At 51.4% G+C, this 26,463-nt stretch overlaps 1 protein-coding gene across 6 annotated transcripts in view; it reads right to left on the bottom strand.

The window, feature by feature from the left end:
* The window catches only part of TOM1L2 (target of myb1 like 2 membrane trafficking protein), a 121,245-nt gene that overhangs the window by 36,919 nt on the left and 57,863 nt on the right, over nt 1-26,463 (bottom strand). For 3 of the 6 annotated variants that reach the window (XM_049636859.1, XM_049636858.1, XM_049636856.1), the window contains exons 2-4: nt 23,341-23,425; nt 15,908-15,986; nt 9,092-9,241 (exon numbers count right to left, since the gene is read on the bottom strand). In XM_049636859.1, the coding sequence (XP_049492816.1) occupies nt 9,092-9,241; nt 15,908-15,986; nt 23,341-23,425 (314 nt within the window). Of the gene's footprint in view, nt 1-9,091; nt 9,242-15,907; nt 15,987-23,340; nt 23,426-24,260; nt 25,275-26,463 lie in introns of those variants that run through there. The other 3 variants (XM_049636854.1, XM_049636855.1, XM_049636857.1) reach the window with 3 other exon arrangements.

Below are 26,463 nucleotides of genomic sequence, written 5' to 3' on the forward strand. Positions count from 1 at the left end.
CCCGCTTGAGGACGGCCCCTCTCGGCCGACACTTCCTCCTGGATTCTGAGTGGGGCCCGTGGTGCCTGCGGAGGCCCATCGGAGCACCAGCTGGAGAGCAGCGCCCCTGAGGCCCACCCCCCCAGGGAGTGCCCCGGAGCCCCATTCTCCACCAGCTGCCTTGGCTGCTGCCACCTGATTCAAAATCCAGCTGAGTCCTGCGACTTCAGCTTCAAAATGCAGCTAGTGGGTTCGTTTAGGGTCTAAGGCCAGGTTTACAGCCTGTGGTGGGAGGCCAGGGAGAAGAAAGCATGATGGTCCTTCCTGCTGCCACTTCCTGCCTCGATTTCAACGGGAGGACCAACAGTTCCAGGGGACGGCTTTTCAGTTATCTTGTTCTCCACCTCAGCCAACTCCAAGATAGGAGGAGTGGAAATTAAAGAACCATCACTGTGCTCTCCAGACGGGGGATAGTTCTTGGGGCACCTGCCCAAACAGCGACTCAACAGGCCCCCTTTCTCCAGTACTATGTATTCTGTGGCACCAAGAGGGAAACACACATCCCAAGTTGGGCCAGTCAGCTTCCCCTCCACCCAGGAGCTAGGCCCCGGGCTTGGGGAGAGCTGGGCTGCTCTTCTTGGGTAGGTGACACTGTCCACTCTACATGTGGGCAGCCATGTGCCCAGTGGGGACCAGGGAGCAAGAGCTAGCCTATATGTGGGACGTTGAGACCAGTGTGCTGAGAGGTACAGACGAGAGGACTGGCGGGCTTTTCTGATCCCTTCTGTCCCTTCCCAGGTCTAGTCACACCCAGGGTTCTGGGAAGCCCTACCTTGTCCTGACAGACTCTCCTCTTTGCCTAGGCCAGCTGGAATGAGAATTTGTTATCTGCAACCAAGCAGTCTTGGCTAAGCTACTCACTTCCCACCTGCCACTGTTTCAACCCCTGTATGAGACCCCTGTGCAGTGTGGCTGAGGTGGCCACTAACAGAACATACGTTCCTGGCAGCATTCTCTCCTCAACAAGATTCTGATGCCAACAGGGAACAGGGCAGGGGCACCTTTAAAGGAAGAGTCGTGGGTGGAAACACAGAACCGGGAGAAACCCAGAGACGCTACATGCCTCTCTCATCTTCCGGGGACAATGCCCAAATACCTGTGCTCCTGCCTTCTCTCCACTAGGTCAGACATTTGCAGGCACACACCGAGTCTCGCCCTTGCAGAGAAGGCAGTCAGACGTCACTTGTCAAGTCAGGTTGAATTTCGTACTCACAGTTACCAAGCTCCATCAGAGAACACAGGAAGATGGCCAGAGAGGCTGTCCACATTCTGAGGTGACAGTGACAACACAGAAGCCTCTCTACACGATTGACCCAGCTGAGATTTCAGACTCTGCTCTAGGGGAGAGGTGGAAAACCTCAGGAAGTCTGGGCTACTCTGGGTCCCCAACCTAAAGCCAAGGAGCCACAGGGGTGGTGCTGGCAGGCTGCCCTATAGGAAAGCAAAGTGACACGGCAGTGCTGGCACTCTGAGGGGTCCCTGTCACAGGGGCTAGCTGGCTAACAACAGAGTGACCACCTCACCACTCTTCATGGAATTCTCCCTTTTCGGGCCTATGCCTACAATGTTAGGGGGTCGAAAGACCCAGGGGAAGGTCTAAGGAAGGAGAGAAAAGAGAATTTCATGCTTTTCTCTCCTTCGCTCCTTGGGATTGTACACCAGACCCCAGACAGAGGCCTTATACCAACACAAACTGTACCCGACTTGCTTCTAAATCCCTCAAATTTTAACACAGTTTTAAATCATCAACTTTGAGATCAATGAACGACTGACTGCTCATTTATATGATGGGTTCTGTTCTTCGCTTCTGCCATGTTCTGCTTATGCCCCCAGATCAGGCCTCCTACTCCCGGTGACAGGGTCTCCAGAGAACTGCCAGTCCATACAGAATCTGGCCAAAGGTCCAGCCGCCAGGTCTCTGACACCTTCCAAGAACACAACGCCTCCAGCAGCTCCGGCCCCCTCCTCCTCCCCAGTCAGCTCACTTTCTTTGGTGGAAAAAAAACCCCTTCAGTGGAAAGAGAGTATTTTTAGACTCTGTCGCTAGGAGGAGGGGGGTGGGGAGGCAGGGCAAGGGGTAAGGGGGGGAGGCACGCAGGATAGGCATGGCCACCAGGAGGCTACCCTACTGGGATGGTATCATTTCTGTTCCTGAAAACAACCGAAGGGAAAGGCAGAGGGATATGGCACAGAGCACGAGTATCCCCGTCTTCTCAACAAATGGGACCCCCCAAGAAGAAACAGAAAGGCTCGCAGCCAAAGGCCAGCCAAGGGACCAGGATGGAGAGGGTGCTAAAAGTGGCAGGCAGGGGGCGCCTGGGTGGCTCAGTCGGTTGAGTGTCTGACTTTGGCTCAGGTCATGATCTCGCGGTCCGTGAGTTTGAGCCCCACGTCGGGCTCTGTGCTGACAGCTCAGAGCCTGGAGCCTGTTTCAGATTCTGTGTCTCCCTCTCTCTGCCCCCCCCCCGTTCATGCTCTGTCTCTCTCTGTCTCAAAAATAAATAAACGTTAAAAAAAAAAAAAAAGTGGCAGGCAGTTCAAAGGCTGGGAGTGAGAAAGCGGCTCACCAGGCTTCCCTGCTCTCTTGCTGCAGAGAGACCAGCTCCCCTCAAGACAGCTCAATCCCTGGGTAAACGCTTCCAGCTGCCCTGCCTGGCAGTTCACGCACTGGGCTCGGAGGGCAGTCTTCCCCAGGCGTTCTGAAGGGCGGGGCCCCTGGTGTACACAGCCTGAGGGGTGTCTCTTTTGGGGGGTTCAGTGGAGCTGGGGTGGCTACGGATGGCTAGAGGGCAGCCAGGGACACAGACGCCTCGATGACAGGAGGCTGGGATGTGGGGACGAGGGACAGGTGTCCACGGGTTCTCAGCAGAGGGCTGCTGATGGCAAACAGCTCCGGGAATGGCACCTGTGTGACCAATCTCAGGCCAACAATGCCTGTGATCAGCATCCCAGGAAAGTAATCAGAAGAAATGGTGGGCAGGAAGCCATGGGGACACGGAAGGACAAGCACCCATTTCTCTAAGGAACAGGGAGACTGTTAGAAAAGCTGGTTTGGGGTGCCTGGGTGGCTCAGTCGGTAAGTGTCCGACTTGTGATTTTGGCTCAGGCCATAACTTCATGGTTTGTGAGTTCAAGCCCGGCATCAGGCTCTGTGCTGAGAGCGCAGAGCCCGCTTGGGATTCTGTCTTCCTTTCTCTCCACCCCTCCTTCACTTGCCCTCTACCTCTATCTCAAAATAAATAAAAATAAACTTAAAAAAAAAAAAGAAGAGCCACCCAGATGGCTTAGTCGGTTAAGTGTCCGACTTTGACTCAGGTCATGATCTCACAGTTCGTGAGTTCAAGTCCCACGTCGGGCTCTGTGCTGACAGCTCAGAGCCTAGAGTCTGCTTCGGGTTCTGTGTCTGCCTCTCTCTCTCTGCCCCTCCCCCACTCATACTCTGTCTCTCTCTCTCAAAAATGAATAAACTTCCAAAAAGTTTTAAATAAGTAAATAATGAAATAAAACTGAAAGAGAAAAGAAAAAAGAAAGAAAAGAGAAAAGAAAAAAGAAAAGAGAAAAGAAAAGAAAAAAGAAAGAAAAAAAGAAAAGAGAAGAGAAAAGAAGAGAAGAGAAGAGAAAAGAAAAGAAAAGAAAAGAAAAGAAAAGAAAAGAAAAGAAAAAGCTTCCACCAGAGGCAGGAAGCAATCAAAGGGACAGTGGGCTCAGGCCATGCCTGGTTGTCAGAGCCACAGGTCTCACAACCACCAGGAGCACCAACCAAGCGTCCTGGGCCAGGTTGGGGGGGCGGGGGGGAGCACTTGTCTATATAACCCCTTGGCTTTAAAAGCTTTTCAAGTGCTGGAGTATTACTTGACAATCAAAAAGAATGAAATCTTGCCATTTGCAACTATGTGGATGGAACTAGAGGATATTATGCTAAAGAAGTTAGTCAGAGAAAGAAATATCGTATGACTTCACTCATATGAGGACTTTAAGACACAAAACAGATGAACATAAGGGAAGGAAAGCAAAAATAATATAAAAACAGGGAGGGGGACAAAACAGAAGAGACTCAAATATGGAGAACAAACAGAGGGTTACTGGAAGGGTCGTGGGAGGGGGGATGGGCTCGATGGGTAAGGGGCACTAAAGAATCTACTCCTGAAATCACTGTTGCACTATATGCTAACTAATTTGGATGTAAATTTAAAAAGTGAAACTAAAAATAAAAAAATTAAAAAATTAAAAAAAATAAAAGCTTTTCAAGTGTCGATACGTTCAGAGTCTAGGGCTGCCCCTCAAATGTCCCCAAGCCAGCTCAAGTGCTCCCTGGGGAGGCCCTTGGCCCTCTATCATCTGCAAGCTTCTGTCTCTCCATAAAATCGATGGTTCCCCAAGGGCAGGGCTGGGACTGGGCCGGTGCCACTTCCTGGCAGCTGGACTCCGGAGAGCACCAGGAAACATCCAGATGGTGAGGAAGAACCTGTTGTGGCTCTGGCACTCACACATTTAACTGAACCTCTTTCCTGTCTAACCGCATTTCCACTGTGGCCTGCTGCCCACTTACAGGCTGCCACAAGGTCCAGGGATCTGTCGCCCCCGGCCCTGTTCTGTGTTATGGTGGGAGTAGCACATGCTCTCCAGGGGGAATATCAGACTCTCTGGGCGGGGAGGCGGGGGTGGTGCAGTTTTTAAACGTGTAAATAAAATCATCTTCTTCCTCAAAGGAGTTGAGGGGCGCCTGGGGGGGCTCAGTCAGTTAGGCGTCCGACTTCAGCTCAGGTCGTGATCTCCTTCTCATGGTTTGTGAGCCCAAGCCTCGTGTCGGGCTCCGTGTCTGGAGCCTGCTTCAGACTCTCTGTCTCCCTCTCTCTCTCTGCCCCTCCCCCGCTCATACTCTGTCTCTCTCTGTCTCTCTCAAAAGTAAGGAAACATTAAAAGAATTTTTTTAATAAAAAAAAAAAAGGGGAGTTGAGAACAGGTTGACAAGAGGCAATGCCTCCATGACATAGGCATCAGGTGGGCCAGAATGAGGACGCATTGGTGAAAATGGGGCGCAATGAAAGCTCTCACATGCTGGTGGGAAAGAGCAGCAGGGATCTGCCAGAGTAACCACTCAACCAGAGCGCGGCCGTTCCCCACCCAGCAATTCCACTCCCAGGGATGAGGCTGAGCCACGAGAAACTGCTAATACGGAACTGTGCTTGGCCAACAAAGACGCAACTTCACCTACGTGCCTTAATACGTACCTAATAACGACGAATACGCGTGTTCACCCAACGACATGTGCTAGCTGTTCACAGCAGCGGTTTTCCCAAAGGCCGCAAACTGGAAACACCGAGTGTTCAGTGGAAACGAGACACAAATGGCGGCGCGTTCCCCCAAAGGGACCCGGTGCAGCGACATGAGCAGGGGGCACGGGAGGCCTATCTGGTCACACCAATGACAAGGTGAGGCCCGCAAACAAGGCCCCAGACACACAGACCTGACTGAGTGCTGCTGCAGAGTCCACGCGGATGAAGTTCAAGTGTGGGGAAAAACCTGGGGCGCCTGGGTGGCTCAGTCAGTCGGTTAAGCCTCTGACTTTGGCTCAGGTCATGATCTCACAGTCCGGGAGTTCGAGCCCTGCATCGGGCTCTGTGCTGACAGCTCGGAGCCTGGAGCCTGCTTTGCATTCTGTGCCTCCCTCTCTCTCACTGCCCCTCCCCTGCTCGTGCTCTGTCTCTCCCTCAAAAATAAATAAACATTAAAAATAAATTAATTAATTAAAAAGTACAGGAAAAACCCATCTAGGCTGTGAGGTGGTCACCCCAGGCAGTTGGGGCTCTTTGGGGGCAGGTCACATTCTGCTTCACGACACAGAGGCTAGATTCTACGTGTGTGTTCAGTTCGTAAAAGCTTGTCAAGTTGTACATGCTTTTTTAACGTGTGATTTCCTGTACGTATAATTCAATTTTAAAAAAGGCTGAAGATCCTGTTTATACTTTCGTTCACCGCGTTATAGAAGCCAAGCCATCTGCCAGCTCTGAATGCTATCTGTTTCTGTTGGTTGGCCACGACCAAAGATAAAAGTTCTTCGTGAAGCTCCAGAACCTGGAGAAGAAGGATCCTCCCCCCCAGGCAGGTAAGCAAGCCCACCGGGAACTATACCCTTATCCAAAGCCCGTTGGGTTTTCCCAGTTGGACCAGGGGGACTGTCCAGTGCATCCTGGCCGGCCAGGAGCGAGCAAGCGAGCGAGGCCCTCAGGGCCCCTTCCTGCTCCCGCCCCTGCAGGCGGTGCACATGCACTGCTGCCAGGCCAGCAGGGGGAGCCCTCAGAACACGGTGCCGGCCGCCATGCTGCCTCCTGGTGACCTCTGGGACCAGGAGTAGGTTAGGCAGGAACACAAGGCCCCCGTTGTACACATACGGAGGCAGAAGCCCGGAGAAGTTAAAACACTTGCTGCGGTCACACAGCTGGGAGAAGCAGTGTGGAGAGGAGGTGGTGACCTTGATGGGAAGGTCGGGCTGCCCCTGGAACAACCACAGCCACAGTCAGTGCACAAGGCTCCCTGTGTCATCAGCCAGAGGTCCCGCACAGTCCCAGTGGCACGGATCACAAGCCTTGCCACAGCTGCCCTTGTCAGGAGGTGGCCAAGCACAGGAAGGACTCCTTCCACGTCTGACTACAGAAAGACCTTGCCTATGGCCACGGTGGGCCTGCCGAGGGTTCAGGCGGGGGTGCCCCCTTTTGGCGAGAAAAAGCCACTATTTATTATTGTCTTGCCATCAAATACGGGGGGTCTTGAGGCAGGGGAGTGTACTGGGGAAGTCCAGAATGAGGGAGTCAAGGGCAGAGGTGGGGGTGGGGAGGGAAGAGGGTAAGGTGGTTTGCACCTGCGTGTGTGTGTGTGTGTGTGTATGTGCGTGAGAGAGAGAGAGACAGAGAGAGAAAGGGATGGAGAGAGGTGGAGGGAGAGAGAGAGGAAGAGTGGGGAGGGGGAGGGAGGGAGAGACATGGAGATATGCCAGGTGGGCAGAATGAAGAGCTAGGGGAAACCTAAGGAACCATGGGAAGGGGCCCTGCTGTCACCCACACTCCTCCCCTTCCCTTAGAGCTTCAGCAAACTACATTCACCCACTCATTAAGAAAAACAACTTATCAGACATCTACTCTACACAGTCAACGGTTCTAGACCCTGGGGATATAATGTCCCTGGGCTCTCAGGAAACTCAGAGTGAGGCAGAGGATAGAAAAGAAAAGTGAGCACAGAAGCAGAGAAGACCATAAAAGAGGATGACAGGAGAGGGGGAAGTGCTGTCAACCTAGTGGTGGGAGGGCTCTGGGAGCTGTCTCAATGATGAAGAGGGCTTTCAGGCAGAGGACGCGGGAGAGAACAGACGGAGCCAGCAGACCCGTCGGCTGGGGCCCCACTTTCCTCTCCAACCTCAGGTGCCCCCACCACCTCGAATGCCCCGGTGCCCACCCTTGATCACAGTGCCTTCTGCCTGGCCCCACTCCCACCCTCTCCTTTTGGCTCCCGCAGGCCCCTATCTTTCCTCTACCACAGCACTAATCGCCCCACCTTGGATGTGCTCGTTGGCGTATGTGTCTCCCAGCCTACCACCAGGGTGCTCTGTCTAGAATCCAGATCTAGGGGCGCCTGGGTGGCTCAGCCGGTTAAGCGTCCGACTTCGGCTCAGGTCACGATCTCGCGGTCCGTGGGTTCAAGCCCCGCGTTGGGCTCTGTGCTGACAGCTCAGAGCCTGGAGCCTGTTTCGGATTCTGCATTTCCCTCTTTCTCTCTCCTCCCCAGCTCATGTTCTGTCTCTCTCTTCTCAAAACTAAATAAACGTTAAAAAAAATTGTTTTTAAATCCAGATCTGTCTGCGTACGCCTAGCTCAGAAATGTGCAGTGGTTCCCCGCTGCCTCCAGGACAAAGCATAAAACGTAAGCATATATGGCCCACGAGACCCTGACCATCCCTCTGGCCTCCTCTCCCAGCCCCAGACACTCTTCATTACACTCTGTGCTCCACGTGATGGTTTTAAAACATCCTCTCTTTTAAGAGATGCAGCTTCATTCCCATACTCTTGATGCCAGATCTGGTGACTCCCTTCTAACAAACAGAATATGACAGAAAAGATGGTGTGTGACTTCTGAGACTCAGTCCCAAGAGGCACCGCAGCTTGGATCACTTGCTCTAGGGAAAACCCGCTGCCATGTTACGAGGACACTCAGGAGTCCACACAGCAAGAAACTCAGGCCTCCTACCAACAGTCAGCAAGGCACGGAGGCCTCCTGCCAACAGCTGTGCGGTGAGTCACCTTGGACGTGGCTCCTCCAGCTCATCGAGCTTGCAGATGAGGCAATTCTGGCTACCGTCTTGACCGCAACCTCATGAGAGCTCCTGAGCCAGGACCGCTCATCTAGGCTGCTCCTGAATTCCCGAGCCACAGAAACAACAAGGTACTAAACATCTGTTGTCTTAAGCCCCTAAATTTTGGGATAATCTGCTACAGAGCAATCAATAACGAATACATCCCAAACGTGTCAGCTGCTGTCTTTGACGCACGTGTTATTCTCTTTGTCTGTGCAACTTACTCCTCACACCCTGACCTTTCCGCCAAGTTCCTTGCATCCTTCAGGGTCCAAGAGAAATGTCATCTCCTTAGTGAATCACTCCTTAACACCCTCTCCCCCAACCTGGCACCACCTGCCACAGACCTGGCTCTGACCCTGTGCCTCGCCAGCCCCTGCATAGGACTCTAGCATGGCCCTTCCTACCCCACCATGTCCCTGATGGCTCAGAGGCCTATCAAGGTCTCCCACCTGCCCTTGGGGGTAACAGAGATCCAGGCACCCAGAAAACTGGTGAAACCTCTGTCAACTGGCTTGGGAGCTACCACTCAGGTTTTTATTCCAGCGGGAGGAGTGTAAAACACTGGTGCTTTTTGCAACACGTATTTAAACCCAAAGGGCCTCCCTCCATTCTTTCCTCCAAACGATGGGAAAGCATGAAGACCCACTGGTCAAGGGCCCCATCTTACTCCGTGCCAACAAACCCGACAAGGGGAGCTGACCCTACCTGGATCAGAGCTAGCACCTTGTCCTGGACGATGGTGGGAGGGTTGTTCTTGGGAGAGATGATTTTGACCAGGACGCTGTCGATGAAATCTCGGTTGGCCACAAGGATGTGGAAGCGGTGGCCACAGTTCTTCACACATGTCTCCAGCACCTGAGGAGGTAGGAAAGGAAAGAGAGGTCACCACCGTGGGACCCAGAGGAGCTGCCCAGGCCACTGAGTTTCCACCCCCACCCCGACCCCCCCCCCCTTCCTTCTCCTGGATGGTCCTTCCCACCATCTCCTCCAGAGTCAGACCTGGATGGCTCCACATCCCTATGCTCTAATTCAGTTGTCCCTTGCTGTCTGAAGTTGCCTGTCCCTGAACAAGAATCAGGCAATTAGTTGGGAACTGAGGCACCAGTTTTGCATGAGAAGGACGCTGGTGTTTTAATGAGATCGAAATGACTGAGTGGTCCCTGAAAATTAGCATTTTAACTCCTCTCTCCGGGCTTCTGGGTGTGAGACCTTAGCCAATGGGACATAAGGCTCTGTCACAGAGAGGGCTGCTGTGACAGCCCAAATTACCCTGTGAATTACTTGCCCTTTTATGCGAGGAAGCGTGCGTGCGCGCGCACTTGCGCGCGCGCACACACACACACACACACACACGGGTGCACACGCCCCACACGACCCTGCCTCTGCAACTAAAATTGGCAATGACTAAGGATTTTGTACCCTGAATAAACGGTTTGTGGGCCTCAGCTGCCAATCAGCTTCGAGGTCCATGTTCACCGCAAACCCTGTTCGCCCATCCCTGGTCTGGAAAAAATGAGTTACACAGGCCGTAGCCATTAAGAAAAGCACAGCGCATGTGGGTTCTGGCCAGATGGCCATAGTGGGCTCGAATCTCCGCTCTGCCACTTGCTCCCTTAATGGCCCAGAATGAGTCTGTCTGCGCTGAGCTTCCTCATCTGTAATATGGGCACGTGAGTGCCCCCTTGCAGGACTGTAGTCAGGATGAGGGAGTCTGTCTGAAGCATCTAACATGGTGCCCTGCAAGGAGTGGGGCAGTAAAGGAGGACTATGGTGATAGGATCATCATTTCGAAGGCTGTCGTACACACTTGAGGAACGGGAAAGCTTCCCCGTCCCCACACGACAGGGGAGAGGCTGGCTGGAATTCAGAGGCACCAGCTGGAGTGTCCCCCAGCCTTCGACACACCTTTCTGAACTTCTCAGCTCTCTGTAGACCAACCCATACAATCACCCAGCCCTGTGGAATGGCTGCCTAAGGTAGCCAGTGATCAGCTCATTGTGGGCAAATGAAGATAACTGAGGCAGCCAGAAATGTCCCCTGTTGTCCGTCACGTCCCTGCTAGTTGACTGTGGCATTGGGGGGTACTGGTGTGGGAAGGGCTGGGTTCACGCAATGAGGCGTCACCTTGACAAAGCATGACGGTCAGGAAAGGCCCACACTCTTAACATTAACTGAGCACAGACTACATGCCAGGCACTGTGTGGGAGCCCCCACATTACAGCATTTCATTTTAGGCTCACAGAATTAGATTCTCTTTAAGTGGGTCAGGCTTCTCTGGAGCCCTTGTCTCCTCACCCACAATGAGGCCACAGGGCCAACCTCCCCCCATGGCTCTCCTCTAAGATCAGCTGGGAGTCCCTCAGATGACAGGCGACAGGTACTAGATTTCTTGTTCTTTCACCTGGTCCTTGAAATAGCCCTGTAAGGTGGGTGTTATCCCACTTTAGAGATGAGGAAGCTGAGGCCTGGAGATGCCAGTAACTTCACTGAGGAGGCCAGGGCTGGCATGTGCCCTGAGCCTGGCAACCGCAGAGCCAGTCAAAACTGTTCCTTTCCCCCACTGCTGCCTGCACTGCGGGAGACCCTGGGTTCTGCTCGGCTTGCCAAGGAAGACCTCAAAGCTTAGAATCCTTGGGTCATCCGCAGCCAAGGGAGGGGGGCATTCTCTTTCTTAGCCTCTGTACGTGGTCAATTCCAGACGATCTCAAGGTAACCAGCACTCACTCTTAACAGTGACCACGGGGGCTACAGGGATGAACCAGAGGGGTTCTTCCTACCCTCCAGGAACTCACAGTTCTCCTTCTTTCCAGGATCCCCTCTCCTAACTTGGCCTATGCAGGCATCAGGCTGCTGCCAAGGCAGGTGGCAGGAAGAATGGTTTATTTGGTCAGGAAGAGGTGGGGAAGGGAAGGGCAGGAGGCTGGGAAGAAAGCAGGTGTGGTGAAAAAAGAGAAAAGAGGAGCAGGAAGGCCAACATGGCAGGCCAGCTGTGGCTCTCCTGCCATACTCAGGGCAACAGTGTGCCAGGACACCTGTCCCAGGCACACCCTTTAGGGAGCATGCCCTTACATCTTCCAGGACAGCAGACTTTAAAGCCAGTGTGGCCTAGGCTAGACCTTCAGGCTCACACACAGGTTTGGAAATGCCCTGGAGAGAGATGGCATGTGCTGCAAAGCAACCCTGAAGCCTAGCAGAGCAGGAGGAAACGCAGGAGGTCGTCCCTGGCTGGCAAGGGCCACTCGGCCACTCTAGGGACTCTGTCAAAAGTGCCTTTGGTGAATCGGTGTCCCTGTGGGTTGAAGGGCATGAAACACACAGCAGCCGTTTTCCAGCAGCCAAAGCCCACAGAATCACAAAAGGTGCCTCTAAGCAATCATTAACAAACAAGCGAAGAAAAAAGCAAAACACTCAGGAATAAATTTAACTAAGGAGGTAAAAGATCTGTACCCTGAAAACTATAAGACAATGATGAGAGAAAGGAAAGACGACACAAATAAATGGAAAGATGTCCCGTGTTCATGGATTGGAAGAATATTATTAAAATGTCCATACTACCCAAAGCCATCTACAGATTTCGCAGAAGTAGAAGAAACAATCCTAAAATTCATATGGAACCATTAAAGACTCTGAATAGCCAAAGCAATCTCTAGAAAGAAGAATAAAGCTGGGGACATCATACTTCCTGATTTCAAACTGTATTACAAAGCTACAATAACCAAAACAGTATGGTACTGGCATAAACATAGACAATGGCACAGAAGTAAGAGCCCAGAAATAAACCCACATATACATATAATATTTGATGAGAGGCAAGAGGACTCAATGGGGGAAAGGACAGTCTCTTTGACAGATGGTATTGGGACAACTGCATAATGACATGCAGAAGAATGAAACTGGACTCCTATCTTACACCACTCAAAAAACTAACTTGAAGTGGACTAAAGACTTAAACTTAAGATGTGAAACTTAAAACTACCAAAGGAAACACAGGAAAGAAGTTCCCTGGTCTTGGCAAAGATTTTTTTGGATAGGACACCAAAAGCAATGGCAACAAAAATGGAAATGAACAAGTGGGACTACGTCAAACTAAAAAGCTTTTGCACAGCAGAAGAAACGATCAGCAAAATAAAAAGGCAGTCCACAGAATGGGAAACACTATTTGCAAACTATCTACCTGATAAGTGATTCATATCAAAAATATGTAAGGAACTTAACTCAATAGCAAATAAATAAATACACAAACAAATAAACAAACAAATAAGCAAAACCAATCCAATTAAATATGGGCAAAGATGCCCTGGCTGGCTCAGTTAGAACATGTGACTCTTTATCTAGGGGTTGTAAGTTCAAGCCCGAGGATGGATGCAGAGATTACTAAAAAAAAATAAATAAATAAACTTAAAAAAATTGTTTATTTTTTTTTTATTAAAAAAAATTTTTTTTTAACGTTTTTTTTGAGACAGAGAGAGACAGAGCGTGAACAGGGGAGGAGCAGAGAGAGAGGGAGACAGAGAATCCGAAACAGGCTCCAGGCTCTGAGCTGTCAGCACAGAGCCCGACGCGGGGCTCGAACTCACAGACCGCGAGATCATGACCTGAGCCGAAGTCGGACGCTTAACCGACCGAGCCACCCAGGCGCCCCCAAAAATTGTTTATTTTTAACAGAGAGAGAAGCAGAGAAGAGAGGGAGACAGAATCCCAAGCAGGCTCTGTGCAATCAGCGCAGAGCGTGATGTGGGGCCCGAACCCACAAACTGTGACATCATGACCTGAGCCAAAACCGAGCCAGACGCTCAACCAACTGAGCCACCCAGGTACCCACAAAATAAATAAACTTTTTAAAAAATGGGCAAAAAAAAACCCTGAAAGAGACATGTCTTCAAGGAAGATGCACACATGGCCAACAGGCACATGAAAAAGTACTCGACCACTTATCATCAGGGAAATGCAAATCAAAACCACCATAAAAGATCACTTCACGCTTGTTACAGTGGCTAGTATCAAAAAAACAAGAGACAAGCGCTGATGAGGATGTAGAGAGAAAGGAACCCTCGGGCACTGTTGGGAATGTAAATTGGTGCAGCCACTATGGAAAACCGTATGGAGGTTTCTTAAAAAAATTAAAAATAGAGCTACCATATGATCCAGCAGTCCCACTTCTGCGTATCTATCTAAAAGAAATGAAAACGGTATCAAAGAGGTATCTGTACCCCCATGTTCATGGCAGCGTTATTCACAACAGCCAACAAACGGAAACAACGTAAGTACCCACTGATAGATGAACGCATAGACAAAACGGTGACATATACGTGTATGTCATATTTCTTTATCCATGTGTACAGACACACACTGGAATAGTATTCAGCCATGAAAAGGAAGGAAATCTTGCCCTTTTGCAACAACATGGAGCTTGAGGCCGTTATACTAAATGAAGTAAGTTAAATAAAGAAAAACAGGGGTACCTGGGTGGCTCAGTCTGTTCAGTGTATGAGTCTTGATTTTTGGCTCAGGTCATAATCGCACGGTTCGTGAGTTTTGAGCCCCACATCAGGCTCTGCACTCACGGAGCGGAGCCTGCTTGGGATTCTCAGTCTCCCTCTCTCTCTGCCCTTCCCTGCTCATGCTCTCTCTCCCCCTCAAAAATAACTAAAATTAAAAAAAAAAGAAAAACAAATACCTAGTGTTTCTCACTTGTATGCAGAACCTAAAAAAGCTGAGCTCACAGCCACAGAGTAGAATGGTGGCTATGGAGCACGGGATATGGGGAGACATTGGTCAAAGGGTACAAATTCCCAGCTATGACTAAGTTCTAGGGATCTAATGGACAGCACGGGGACCATAATTAACTACACTGCAGTATATATTTGACAGTTAAATGAGATCCCAGGGGCGTCTTAGGGGTGTCAGTCAGTTAAGCATCCAACTCTTGATATTGGCTCAGGTCATGATCTCACAGCTCGTGGGATGGAGTCCTGCATCGGCTCCATGCAGACAGCACAGAGCCTGGGTGGGATTCTCTCCCCCTCCAGCGCGTGTGCGTGCTCTTTGTCTCTCTCGCTCTCAAAAATAAACTTTAAAAACTAAAAAAGAAAGAAATTGGATCTTAAATGCTATCCCCCTCCCCCAACAAAGGTAATTATATGAATAGACAGAGGTGTTTACTAACCTTATTGTGGTAATCATTTTGCAATATACACATGTATCAAATCATCACACTTACATATGTTACAGGTCAATAATCTCGTTAAAACTGGGAGAATAATAATAATAACAGACCTGACCATCAGGAAACGTTCAATGACGTTCAATGGTCTTCCAGAAGGAAGTAAAGGCAGAGACACCTTTAGAAAGATTTCCATCCAACCAGCACAATTACCATTAAGTTGGGTGTGTAAAGGGGTAGGTACCAGGAAAATGTTCTGATATGTTAGAACTCATTCCCTGGTGACTTTAGCTACTGAGAACAATTCACTTTGGGTATCACCCTGGGTTTCATGAATGCCAAGGATCAAATTCTGAGCAAAACCCAAAAGCTTTCAAGTCACTATTTCTCAGCTGGTCTTTTTCTTCTTTATTATTCAAACCCCAATTCCCTGGCAGAGAACTCTCTCCTAATAAGTCTTGGGTTTTCACTTGGGTGAAAAATCCAAACAGTTTTCCTGCTTTAAAAGGAAACATGTTAGAGCTGTTTGGGATAAACAAACTATTCAAACCTACAGAAAAGCCCACGTGCTGACCTGTTAACAGTTTTCATTGTGAGAACTCACTGTGGCCCAGATTTTGCCACATCTGAGTAACTGTTAGCTTTCTGGACAGAAATAACACCTGAAGTTGTCCCTTTGAACTTCCTAACATTTTAAGAAAGGGCAAGAATCTGATCTGTTCCTTCCTGAAAGGAGTCACTAGGCTGACTTTTTCCAGAACCTCTGCACCAATGACCAGCTTTTACCCCATAATTTATAGCCAGGCATTCACTAGCCACGAAGTCTGGGTGAACCCCCGGACCTCTCTGAGTCTCCATTTCTTCATCTGCATGAGGGAATGATGAAATCTGTTTGGGAAGGTTACTGTAAACAATCGCTTTACCCCCTGAAAAGCTCAGCACAGTCCCAGGCAGGTTCTGGTTTGGAAGCAGGAACCTTGACACCTGGAGAGGCAGCTGGCCTCGCTGTGTCACAGCAGACTGGTGGCAGCATGGACAGCCAGACCCAGGCCTTTCTTCGGCTTCTCTGCTCTGGGATTTTGTAGCAGTCAGTGCTGCCCATGCCTTATCTTCTGCTGGTATGGACCAGACTGCAGCCCATCCCCCATTTCAGGGGAAGGCAGGAAAACCCAAGGTCACTACGGGAAGGTTCTGCTGCTCTCCAGTGGCACCTGCACCAAGCCGTCCACAGGCCACGGCTGCCGGAGGCTGTGCTGAGTGGACAGTGGGAAGGCCCTGTGGGTGGGGCAAGGCCAGGAATGTGGATTTCCCCAAATGCTTCCCCCCACACTCCCATGCCCCATGAGGGCAGCACTCACTGTTAACGCCAGCATGACTTCTCTGTAGTTCCGGTTCCCGTTGAGCCGCTTCTTCAGGGCTCGAATGGCGTCCTTTGGCCTGGAGAGAAGGACGTATTAAAACCCTCACGAGTTCCACTTGGGGCACTGACCCACAGATTCACCCCCGTCTGTGTGGACTAGCATATATACGAGGTTGTATGTTATACACAAGGTTATAGGAGCCATGTTTATAAACATAAAAGATTGGAAACAAACGAAATCTTCATCAATGTGAAACAGGTTAATTTTTGTAACTTTATTTGTCTTCAGAGAGAGAAGGCGAGCGGAGGAGGGGCAGAGAGAGAGAGGGAGAGAGATCAAAATCCCAAGCAGGCTCCGTGCTGCCAGCACAGAGCCCGATGCAGGGCTCGAACTCACAAACCATGAGATCATGACCCGAGCTGAAGTCAGACACTTAACCAACTGAGCCACCCAGGTGCCCCTGAAACACGTTAATTAAAAAAAAAAAATTTTTTTTAACATTTATTCTTTTTTAGTAATCTCTACACCCAAACGTGGTGCTCGAACTCATGACCCTGAGATCACCTTGGCGCCCTGAAACAGGTTAATTTAAATCATGTTTATACACACAATGGAACACTACATAGCTGCAGCCAAGAATAAAGACACTCCTGGGCACCTGGGTGGCTCAGTTTGGTTAGGTGTCCGACTCTTAATTTCGGCTCAGGTCATGATCTCACAGTTCATGAAACTGAGCCCCGAGGCCCTCTGCACTCTCAGCACACAGCCTGCTTGGGATTCTCTCTCCCTCCCTCTCTGCTCATGCTCTCAAATAAATAAATAAACAAACAAACAAACGTGAAAAAAAAAGAATAAAGACACACTCTATGCACCAACATGGAGGGAACTCAAAGATGTTGAGAGTAGAGTCATCTGTAGAAAGCGTATAATGTATGCTATTCTTTGGCTTATAAAAGGACAACATACATACATACATACATACATACATAGTGCACGTGACAGCAGAGGAAAAGAATCCCTGAGAGGAGACCCAAGAAGCTGGTAACTTTGGCTGCCCCTGAAGAGGGGAACTGGATGACAGAGGAGGGGGTGGGTTTTTCACTGGACTGCTTTTTTACAGCCCTTTTGAATTTTGCCTCAAATTCAAGTATTATTTATTCAGAACAACAATGAACCCACTGGCGTGGGGTACACTAAAGAGACAACAGACACAGAAGCAGAAGAGAGAATGGCCAGGTCCTTGCTGAGGCCTGGCTGTTCTGCTCCTCCCCAATTCCATGGAGCTCCTTTTTGCCCTGAGAAAACTTAAGTCTCCTCAAAACCCACAGAACTATGTGTTTTTAGGTAATGGAGCTGATGTGGATTCCCAGAGGCAGGTTCATAAGCTGATCGTTTGGAACCTGGAACACGTTCTTTCTTAAATCATGGATTAGAGCCGGGAGTTGGGGTCCCCAGCCAGCCCTCTAGAAGCACCTAGTAGGTGCAGCCTGTGCATCTAACAAGCTTATTTAATTTATTCTAAACCAGGATCCAACAAAGCTGTGGGACCTCAGGGTCACCTCTGGCATGAAGGCCTTGCCCTCTGACACCCAGCACCCGAGCTCCGGGGAGCCCCCGGGGGCCAGCTGCAGTCCGGCCCTTTGCTATCGTAAGTGGGCTCCAGCCCTCCCCTGACCAGCGTGTCAGTACATCTGGGTCTCGTGAAAAACTGAAGGTCTGTAAGTCAGGGACCTCCTATGCCTGCAGCTCAGAAGTGTTTATGATTTCTTCACCAGATGAAAAAGTCCTTTCAAATATGTGTGAGGAAGCTGGGGGAAGGGAGGGTGGGAACTCTGCTAATCAGCCCAATTTAGACAGAAATACACAGGAGCAAGACAAGGCTTCTAGAAGACGTGTTAAAACACTGAGTCACCTATTTCCCATTCCCAACTTGAAACGTGGCTGCCTGCAGGAATTCTTGGCTCCTGAGCCCAAAGGCTGATGGGACGAGCTCTCTGGGGAAGGGGTCCCTGCCAAGTGTGTCTGCAGTACGGCTGCAGTTTCCAAATAGGGATGCTGATTTCTGCAAATACGGGGCTTGACAAGCTCCTGGCTTTGAGGACTGTTTGTGGACTTGAGCTGGTGAAGGTCAGCGGCTGCTGGCCAGGAGCATGGATTGATCTCCTCTTTCTCAAAGGCTCTGCCAAGCCACGGTCAGCCCTGACCCCCGGCTGCCGTCCCTCTCCATCCAGCTTCGTCCCTCTCCTCTTGAACTTCCACGGAGCAGAAAAATGGGCACAGCCTCCAAGGGCTGCGATCACTTCTAGCTCACAGAGCATGGCACGCACAGAGCTCTCCCAGTGTGGGGGTGATGGTGGTGGTGGGAAATCAGAGAGTCAGCAGGCTCCTGGGTTAGAGTTAAAATGGAAATTCAGCGGCGGGAAGTACTGCCTCAGAGTGACTGGGTGAGCACAAAAGCAAGTATTTATCTCTCTCCCCGGGGGAGAAGCTTCAGAGAGGAGGATCAAAGTCATGTCAGAGGAATTGCAAAGTTTCAAGCAGCAGCGGCAGATTAGACAGCAAGGAGCTGGAAACAGGGAAAAAGGAGAGAAGGAAGAAGAGTCAAGAGCCAAGATGGAGCAGGGAAAAGGAGCAGGAGCGGGGGAAGGGCCCCGTGAGATGCCCCACCGCCCTGGCAGCCTTCAGCAGAAAGGTGGGCCCCTCAGGGCAGCACCCAGGGCCTCAGGATCCGGCCTCTGGGCCATCTTCAGCCTCCCATAAGGTCTCCTCCACCCCAGACTCAGAAGAACCCTTCTTTCTAGTCATACTTGAACCCATCTTGGCCTTTGGCTCCAGAACTGCTGCTTCTGAGCCGCTTGCTCCTTATTCCCTCCCAGGAGGACATGACTACCCCACCTCCACCACGGCAGACTCTTCCTCTCCCTCCCATCCTCCAGCCCTCCTCCCACCCACCCCCACCCCCACCCCCCCGCCTTTCTGCTGCCATCGTGGTCTACTGCAGTCATGGAGGTGGTTATTCCTGCGCACACCTTCCAGCTTAAGAGGCCGGCGCACAAAGATGCCATCAGCAAGGGAAGGTCTAGAGGTGGTCATGAAAATGACCCAGGTCGGCGGCTCCTCCTCAGAGCCGCACATCAGAATCACCTGGGGATTCAAACCCACACACCTGGGCCCTAACTAGGAAGGTCTGGGCGAGGCCTGGTAAACTGGGTCTAAAACATTCCCAGGTAGATTATTCAGTCAGGCACTCCCGGTTAATGGCCGATGATTCAGGGTATGGGGGACTGCCACACAAGGCCTGGGGATGGAGGGGATCTCAGCCTTGGACGTTAGGGAAAGCCCAAGGAGGGGCCTGTGGGGCCGGTGACCGACTCTGCACCCACCAGGACCGCCACCTGCCAGAGGTGTGGCTTTGAATAAATATGTGCGGGCAGAACTTGGGTGGCTGGAGCCGGGGCAGAACGCACTTCCGTCCGGCCTCTGTCCCTTTTAGCTGTGCTGTGGGACCTTTGGCAAGTGAGCAAACCACTCTGGACCTCAGTTTCCTCCACATTAAAACAGGCTGTCCCTACCTTCTGGGGTTGCCGCGGGACTGAGTGCACGAGCGGTGCAATCCAGGGCTTGGCATGGGGGCCTGGCATATACACAGCAAGTGTTCAGAGAATGGCAGACAGGGTAAGGGCAGCAAACCCACAGAGATCACTACCAAGGACCGGCCAGATAACACCACAAATGAAAAGTGAAGAAGTCACGCCAATGCGAGTCTTTAACGTGTATGAAGAGCAAACTCCTATGTAGAGCAGGATATGGACACATATACGGCCAAACACTTCACAAATATTTACTCCTTTAATCCTTGTAACCATCCCATGGGATAGGCACTGCTGGCACCCCCATTTTATAAATGGGGACAGTGAGACACAGGGGTGCACAGGAAGGGAGTGGAGGACCTAGAACTCCAGCCTAGGCAGGTGGCTGCAGGCTCCCGCTACACTCCCCTTCCTACGGGCATGCTGCACACACTGTCCACCAGCCCGGGCGGCCACCTCCCTGCCCCACCCCCCACCATCCCCCCCACCTTACCTGGCTGGTGCCCTCATCTGCTGTAAGACTCCACTTGGGTGTCACCTCCTCCAAGAACTTTGCGCTGACAGCCCCAGGGCCAGCCAGCTGCCACAGCTCTAGTCTCGCTCAGTTATATGCAGCTTCCCTTGTCTCGCCGTGTTAGGATTATGTTCTGTATTCCTCATCAGACCAAGTCCCTTAGGGACTCCATCCATTTACTTGCTTCCTTAACTAGTGCTTGTCAAGAGTCAATTGTGTGTATGTATACTGTGCTAGCGTTGGGATAAAATGGTCAGTGAAACAGAATCCTGCCCTCATGGAGCGCACAGTCGAGGGGGGTCCGCGGGGGGACAGCCACTCTAACAAGCATCGGGCAAATATGTAAGTTTCAATGGTGAGGGGTGTAGTATAATACACAGTGCCGTGAAATCACAGACAGGGCACTTGTCCAAATCAGGAGAGGGGTGTCAAGGAAATGAGATTCAAACTGAGATCCAGTGAGTGCCAGAACTAATCAATGAAAGGGAGAGGAACACCAGGACCAAAGCCCTGAAGCAGGGAGGAGCTGAAGGGGTGCCCGACCATTAGCTGACCTTTTAGAGTTTTTCTCCCAATTCAGAAGAGATCTGACACTCCCCCTCATTGCAGAGGCTAAGACAGAAAATCCCCAGGCGTCCATGAGGCCCAGGGCTCTCACTCAAAACTTCAGGAACAGGAGCGTGGGCCACCGTGGGAGAAGGTGACTCAGGGGTTGGGAACGGAAGGTGATCTACCTCTTGGACCTGGGAAGGAGGAAGCTCCACTCTAACAGATATTCATATATGCCCACAATTGTGGAGAACTGCAAGTGGGAAGTTCAAGGAATTGAAAAGATCAGTGGGGTTAAAGGATGAGGACGAGGGGAGAGGGCCCCAAACGGAGTGGCAGAGGGACCGGGTTATCACGCAGAGTTCAGTCCACTTCTGGGAAAAGCTCACAGGACTTTTACTGTGAGCGAAGGCTTGTCTTCTAAAAGACAGTCAGGGGACGAGAGGGAAAGGGGAAAAGGTAGAGCACCCGGAGGCCACAGCCTGACTCTACGGATGACACAGGAATACGGCTCTTTACAACCCGACCGACCTGAAGCGCCATGCCAAGCCCTCCCTCCCCAAGGGGCACCCCCTCCCCCTTCTGATCTCTGCCCCTCTGCCTGCTCCCTCCTTATGGCAGCTCAGTTCAAAACACTGGAGAGGGGGGGCGCCTGCGTGAATTAGTCAGTTAAGCATCCGACTCTGGCTCAGGTCGCGATCTCATGGTTCATGAGTTTGAGCCCTGCACTGCATCGGACTCCCCGCGGTCAGTGTGGAGCCCGCTTAGGATCCTCTGTCGCTCTCTCTGTCTCTCAAAAATAAATAAAACATTAATAAAAACCCAAACAGTGGAGGGCGCCTGGGTGGCGCAGTCGGTTAAGCGTCCGACTTCAGCCAGGTCACGATCTCGCGGTCCGTGGGTTCGAGCCCCGCGTCAGGCTCTGGGCTGATGGCTCGGAGCCTGGAGCCTGTTTCCGATTCTGTGTCTCCCTCTCTCTGACCCTCCCCCGTTCATGCTCTGTCTCTCTCTGTCCCAAAAATAAATAAAAAAGAAAACGTTGAAAAAAAAAATTTTTTAAAAACCCAAACAGTGGAGTTTTCTTGGCTCTTCTCTCATGCCCCCATCCACCTCACAAACTCCACTGGCTCCACCTTCTAAATATGTTCTGAATCTGACCATTTCTCTCTCCCTCCTCTAAGGTCTTCTGGATCAAAGTCACCATCACCCCACACCACGGTTATTGTATTATTCTAACTGGCTTCCCGTTTTCTGCCCTCTGTCCTTCCCACGCTCGGCCAGACCATTCCGAACACGGTAGCCAGAGTGATCTCCTTAAAATGAGCATTAGACCATGCCCCTCTCTGCTCAAATCCCCTCCCTCCACGTCAAGGCCAGAGCCCCGTGGTGCCCGCACTTATTTGGATGGGGACAAGTCTGACCTCACCCCTCCTCGCTCTCTCCACTCTGGCCCCAGGGACCTCTTGTGATTCCTCCAACATTATTACCTGCCCTTTGTCCTGGGACTGCCATGCTTGCTGTCCCCTCCGTCTGGAAGGTTCTTCCCTGGTGTCATCCTCACACCTCACCCCCTCATCTCCTTCAAGTCTTTCTTCAATGTCCCCTTCTCAAGTGAGGCTCTCCTTGATTTTTCCACTTAAAATGGCTAACTCCCGGCTTCGTTTCTCTCCAACCTTGTCACCAACTGACCATGTAATGTGAACACGTAATGGCTTCAAGGGCGTCTGTCCTGCTCCCTGCTGTGCCCTGGGCACTCACCCTGGGGCCCAGCACGAGGCTGTCACTCAGTAAGTATCTGTTCAGCCCCGGCTTACACAGGGCAAGGCTGCAAGGGACAGAGCCTTAGGGACAGAGACGTAAGCCGGAGTCCGGACTGTCCTCCTCATCACTCCAGGGAGGGCTGGAGAGGGCGTGGCTATGGCAAATACCATCTTTTATGGTGTGGACAGAGGGCCAAACACAGACAAATCGGGAAGAAGCATAAACAGAATGCAGCTGGAATGCAGCTAGAAGAGGACATAAACAGCCAGAAGGACCGACCTGGCAGCACAGGAATGTGAGGGGGTGGCCTGTGGGGCAAGAGACACTCTGTGCCTCACGCGGACTTCCACTCCCTGCCTCCCTCTGTGGACACTGTGGGCCCTCTCCCTCTTGCGGGTCCAGCCCGGCAAAGCAGGGCAGAGACAGCCTCACTCTGGGGGAAGGGGAGGCAGAGCCAGGGAGGAGGGACCGGAGGAGGTGACAACCACGGGGGACCAAGTACCCAAGCAACTTCAGTTTCACTTGTGAGTCAAAGCAGGTTATTGAAAGAGGTCGTCACTGCTCTAAGGCAAGCGCTGCTGATGGGGGGTGGGCTGGTGGGGGGTGGTGGAGGCAGGAGGAAAGATAGAGTGTCAGTTTACTTATTTTTTTTTTAATTTTTTTTTTTTTAACGTTTATTTATTTTTGAGACAGAGAGAGACAGATCATGAACGGGGGAGGGTCAGAGAGAGGGGGAGACACAGAATCCGAAACAGGCTCCAGGCTCTGAGCTGTCAGCCCAGAGCCCGACGCGGGGCTCGAACTCACAGACCGCGAGATCATGACCTGAGCTGAAGTCGGACCCTTAACCGACTGAGCCACCCAGGCGCCCCGAGTGTCAGTTTATTAAATGCCAAAGCAAACAGATGAAAAGCAAAACAAAAAGTAAAACACTGCCGCCCTTAAGCCCTGACAGGCTTTGAGTGACCCCCCAGGACAAGTTTCACATGAGGTAGGGGTGGGGGAGGGACACATACCCTTCCTCCGTCTCATTGATAATGTCGCAGATCTCCATGTTCAACGTCCAGTCTTCGCTTTGCAGGGAGCCATCTGTTGCCTTTTCTGTAAAGTCAGAGACAAAATGGATTTACATTTTTCCCAGAATCAGGGGGCCCTGGCAGGAAACAGGAAGGGGCCAGAACCACCACATCCCCCTCCCAAGCACATGGGCTGGGCCGGCAGAGCAGTTCTAAGGGTGCTATTTTCACAAGGGAGCATCCAGAGAGAGATCTGGCCCTGAGTTTTGCAAGATGGAAAGTTCCGGAGATTGGCTGCGTGACAACGTGAACGCACGGAACGCTTGAAAAAATGGTTAAGATGGTAATCTTCACGTCACGTGTATTTCGACACAATTAAAAGTTTCAAAAATTAAATGAAAACACTCACAACCCCCCTAAGGTAGGTATTATTCCCTCCCGCATTGAAAAGGAAGGAAAACGGGCTCAGAAAGGCTGGGTACTTGTCTGGGATCTCATCATTGGGACTGGGGTACCGGCATCCAATCTCAGGTTGCTTGTCTCTAAAGCCTACAAAGTTGCATGATCCCGCGCCCCACCTGCTAGTAAAGCTGAACTTTTTTTTTTTTTAAGTTTATTTATTTTGAGAGAGACAGCAGAAGTGGGGGAGGGGCGGAGAAAGGGAGGGAGGAAGAGAGAGAGAGAAAGAGAGAGAGAGAGAGAGAGAGAGAGAGAGAGAGAGAGAATATTCCAAGCAGGCTCTGTGCTGCCAGTGCAGAGCCCGACGCGGAGCTCGAATCCATGAAACCACAAGATCGTGACCTGAGCAGAAACCAAGAGTCCAGCGCTCAACCTACTGAGCCACCCAGGTGCCCCTAGGAAAGCTGGACTTTGGATCTGGGGTCGTAGCTTAGACAAATTCTAAACGTGCCCCATCCTACCTGTACAGTTCATGAGAGGGATAACATCACCACCATTTTCTTCATACAACCCACGCTTCCACGGATAGATAAGGAAACAAACGACCTCTGTACATGCTGAAATTGTCCTTGTTTTACTGGATGCAGCTCTGGGGAAGTGACACTTGTTTTTACATAACATACTAGAACTCACACATCCAAACAAAGGCTGTACTTATAAGCAGTGACAATATACTCCAAAAATATAGCTACTGCTCAAGACATTTGTGCAACAGCTTCAGTCTGCATGTAAATGCCCCATTGTTTTAATTTTTGCCAAAAATGACACATCCCCAACTTTTCCACCCTCTTTATTCATCAACCTTAACACCCAAAGACCCGTTGAAACAAGCAAGCGCGCCCATAAATGAGGCGGCTCTGTGTCTCAGGCAAATGCTGGGCCTGCAGCGGACTGGGCAGGGTGCTGGGAAGGCTCCGAGATCTGAGGAACCCTTAACCAAAGTCCACAATGGTGCCAGGCTGGCAGGGACAGAGGGAGTATCTGGTGTGTGCCCATAAGAAAAAAAGTGTGTGTGGAGAGGGAGAGGCAGGGATGAGAACCCGTGTCGGAGACTCACTGGAGGCAGACAGGCCCCCGAGACGCTGCTCCCCTGCCCCGTCCACCGCCTGCATGTGGAAAAGAGCAGCCACGGCAGGAGAGCTACCTGGAGGGTGAGGGTGGGGACAGACAACAGCCACCGTGGGAAGGGTAGGGGCAGGCCCCAGGAAGAATGGTCCGAAGCAGCGGTCAGCTTAGCCTAGAGAAAAAGACTAAGTACAGAGGCTACAGGAAGGCAGAGGGGACAGGCATGAGGCAGCATCCGGGAATCACCCAGCAGCGTGTCCCCTTGGCACTGGGCATCAGCCGGAGGCGGAAGGCCACAGCCAGGTCCTGGAGCCGGTAACCGTGTGAGTGAAATGATTCGCGCCTCTGGCCCTCTGCTCTCCCTGCCACGCTCAGCTGTCTCTGAACGGCCCTGCCCTTCAAGGTGTCCACTCCCAGAAGATGCGACTCCCCCCAAGGTCTCACACAACAGGGGAGCGTCTGTGGCCATGAGTGCAGAGCAAATGCTCAAGAGGAGACCAATCCCAAAAAAGCCACTCTGCCCGCAGGCCCGGGCTTTCAACCCTTCTCAGCCGGCCAGGGGAGAGGCCAGCTGGCCAAACGGCCACTCCGAGCTGGTCATCCGTCCCTGTCACAGCACCGGCTGCGGCACAGACGCTCATGAGGAAGAAAGTCTGTGACTGCACTTTGGTAGGGCCATAGGGACACTGTCTTGGGAGGCTTAATAGAGGAAATATTAAATCAATGAAACCTCATTTCCAAGTTCGGTTTAGCAGCAGAATCCATTAACCTTATATTCACCCGCTCCCTTCCTCTAATAATACCGGGAAGGGGTTCAAAGGCATGATAACTTATCCTCCGGGTAGCGCATTCTATTCAATTACTGGGATTCTGAGTTTCCAAGCCAGAAGATATATACTCGTTTTGATTATAAAGAACCAACCCCAAAAGAATGCTGCTTTCTTTTCATTTTGCTGGAAATGCCACATAAATACAACCGTGGGTATTTGGCTCTGCTGAAACAGATGAGGGAAGTAGGGCTGACAAAGGAGCTCAAATCAGTTCTTATTTTTCTCTGCTCAGAAAAGAATTCCCAGCAATGGGAACAAAGTCGTATCTGATTGCCCCTGGAACTGCAGCCACTCAATGCGTGCTCCCTCACTCAGTCCTGTCCCCGGGCCAGAGGAAGCAAAATTCAATCTCATTTCTTTTGTCACGTAAATCGTCAAAACCTAAGATAAATCCTGGTGCAACAGCAGAAACACGCTCCAGGGAGCGATGGGGCAAGTCATTCCCATCAGCCAGCCCTGGGGACGGATAAAGATCAAAACACCAGTGACCCTGGCTGCAAAAGCTGACCTTTCAGAGTTCTCTGGTGATATGCTAATGGCCAGGGGCTGAACTGGGCAAGACCAGGCAGGACAGGGCTGCACTGGGGCTGGGCAGGGCAGAGCAGGGCTAGGTAGGGCAGGTCTAGGCAGGGCAAGGCTGAGCAGGAAGGGCAGGGCTGGGATGAGCAAAGCAGGGCAGGGCTGGGCAGGGCAGGGCAGGGCTGGGAAGGGCAGAGCAGGGCTGGGCTGGGCTGGGCAAGGCAGGGCTGAGCAGGGCTGGGCTGGGCTG

This window comes from Panthera uncia, chromosome E1 (genome assembly GCF_023721935.1).
Source record: "Panthera uncia isolate 11264 chromosome E1, Puncia_PCG_1.0, whole genome shotgun sequence".
Classification (NCBI taxonomy): Eukaryota; Metazoa; Chordata; class Mammalia; order Carnivora; family Felidae; genus Panthera; species Panthera uncia.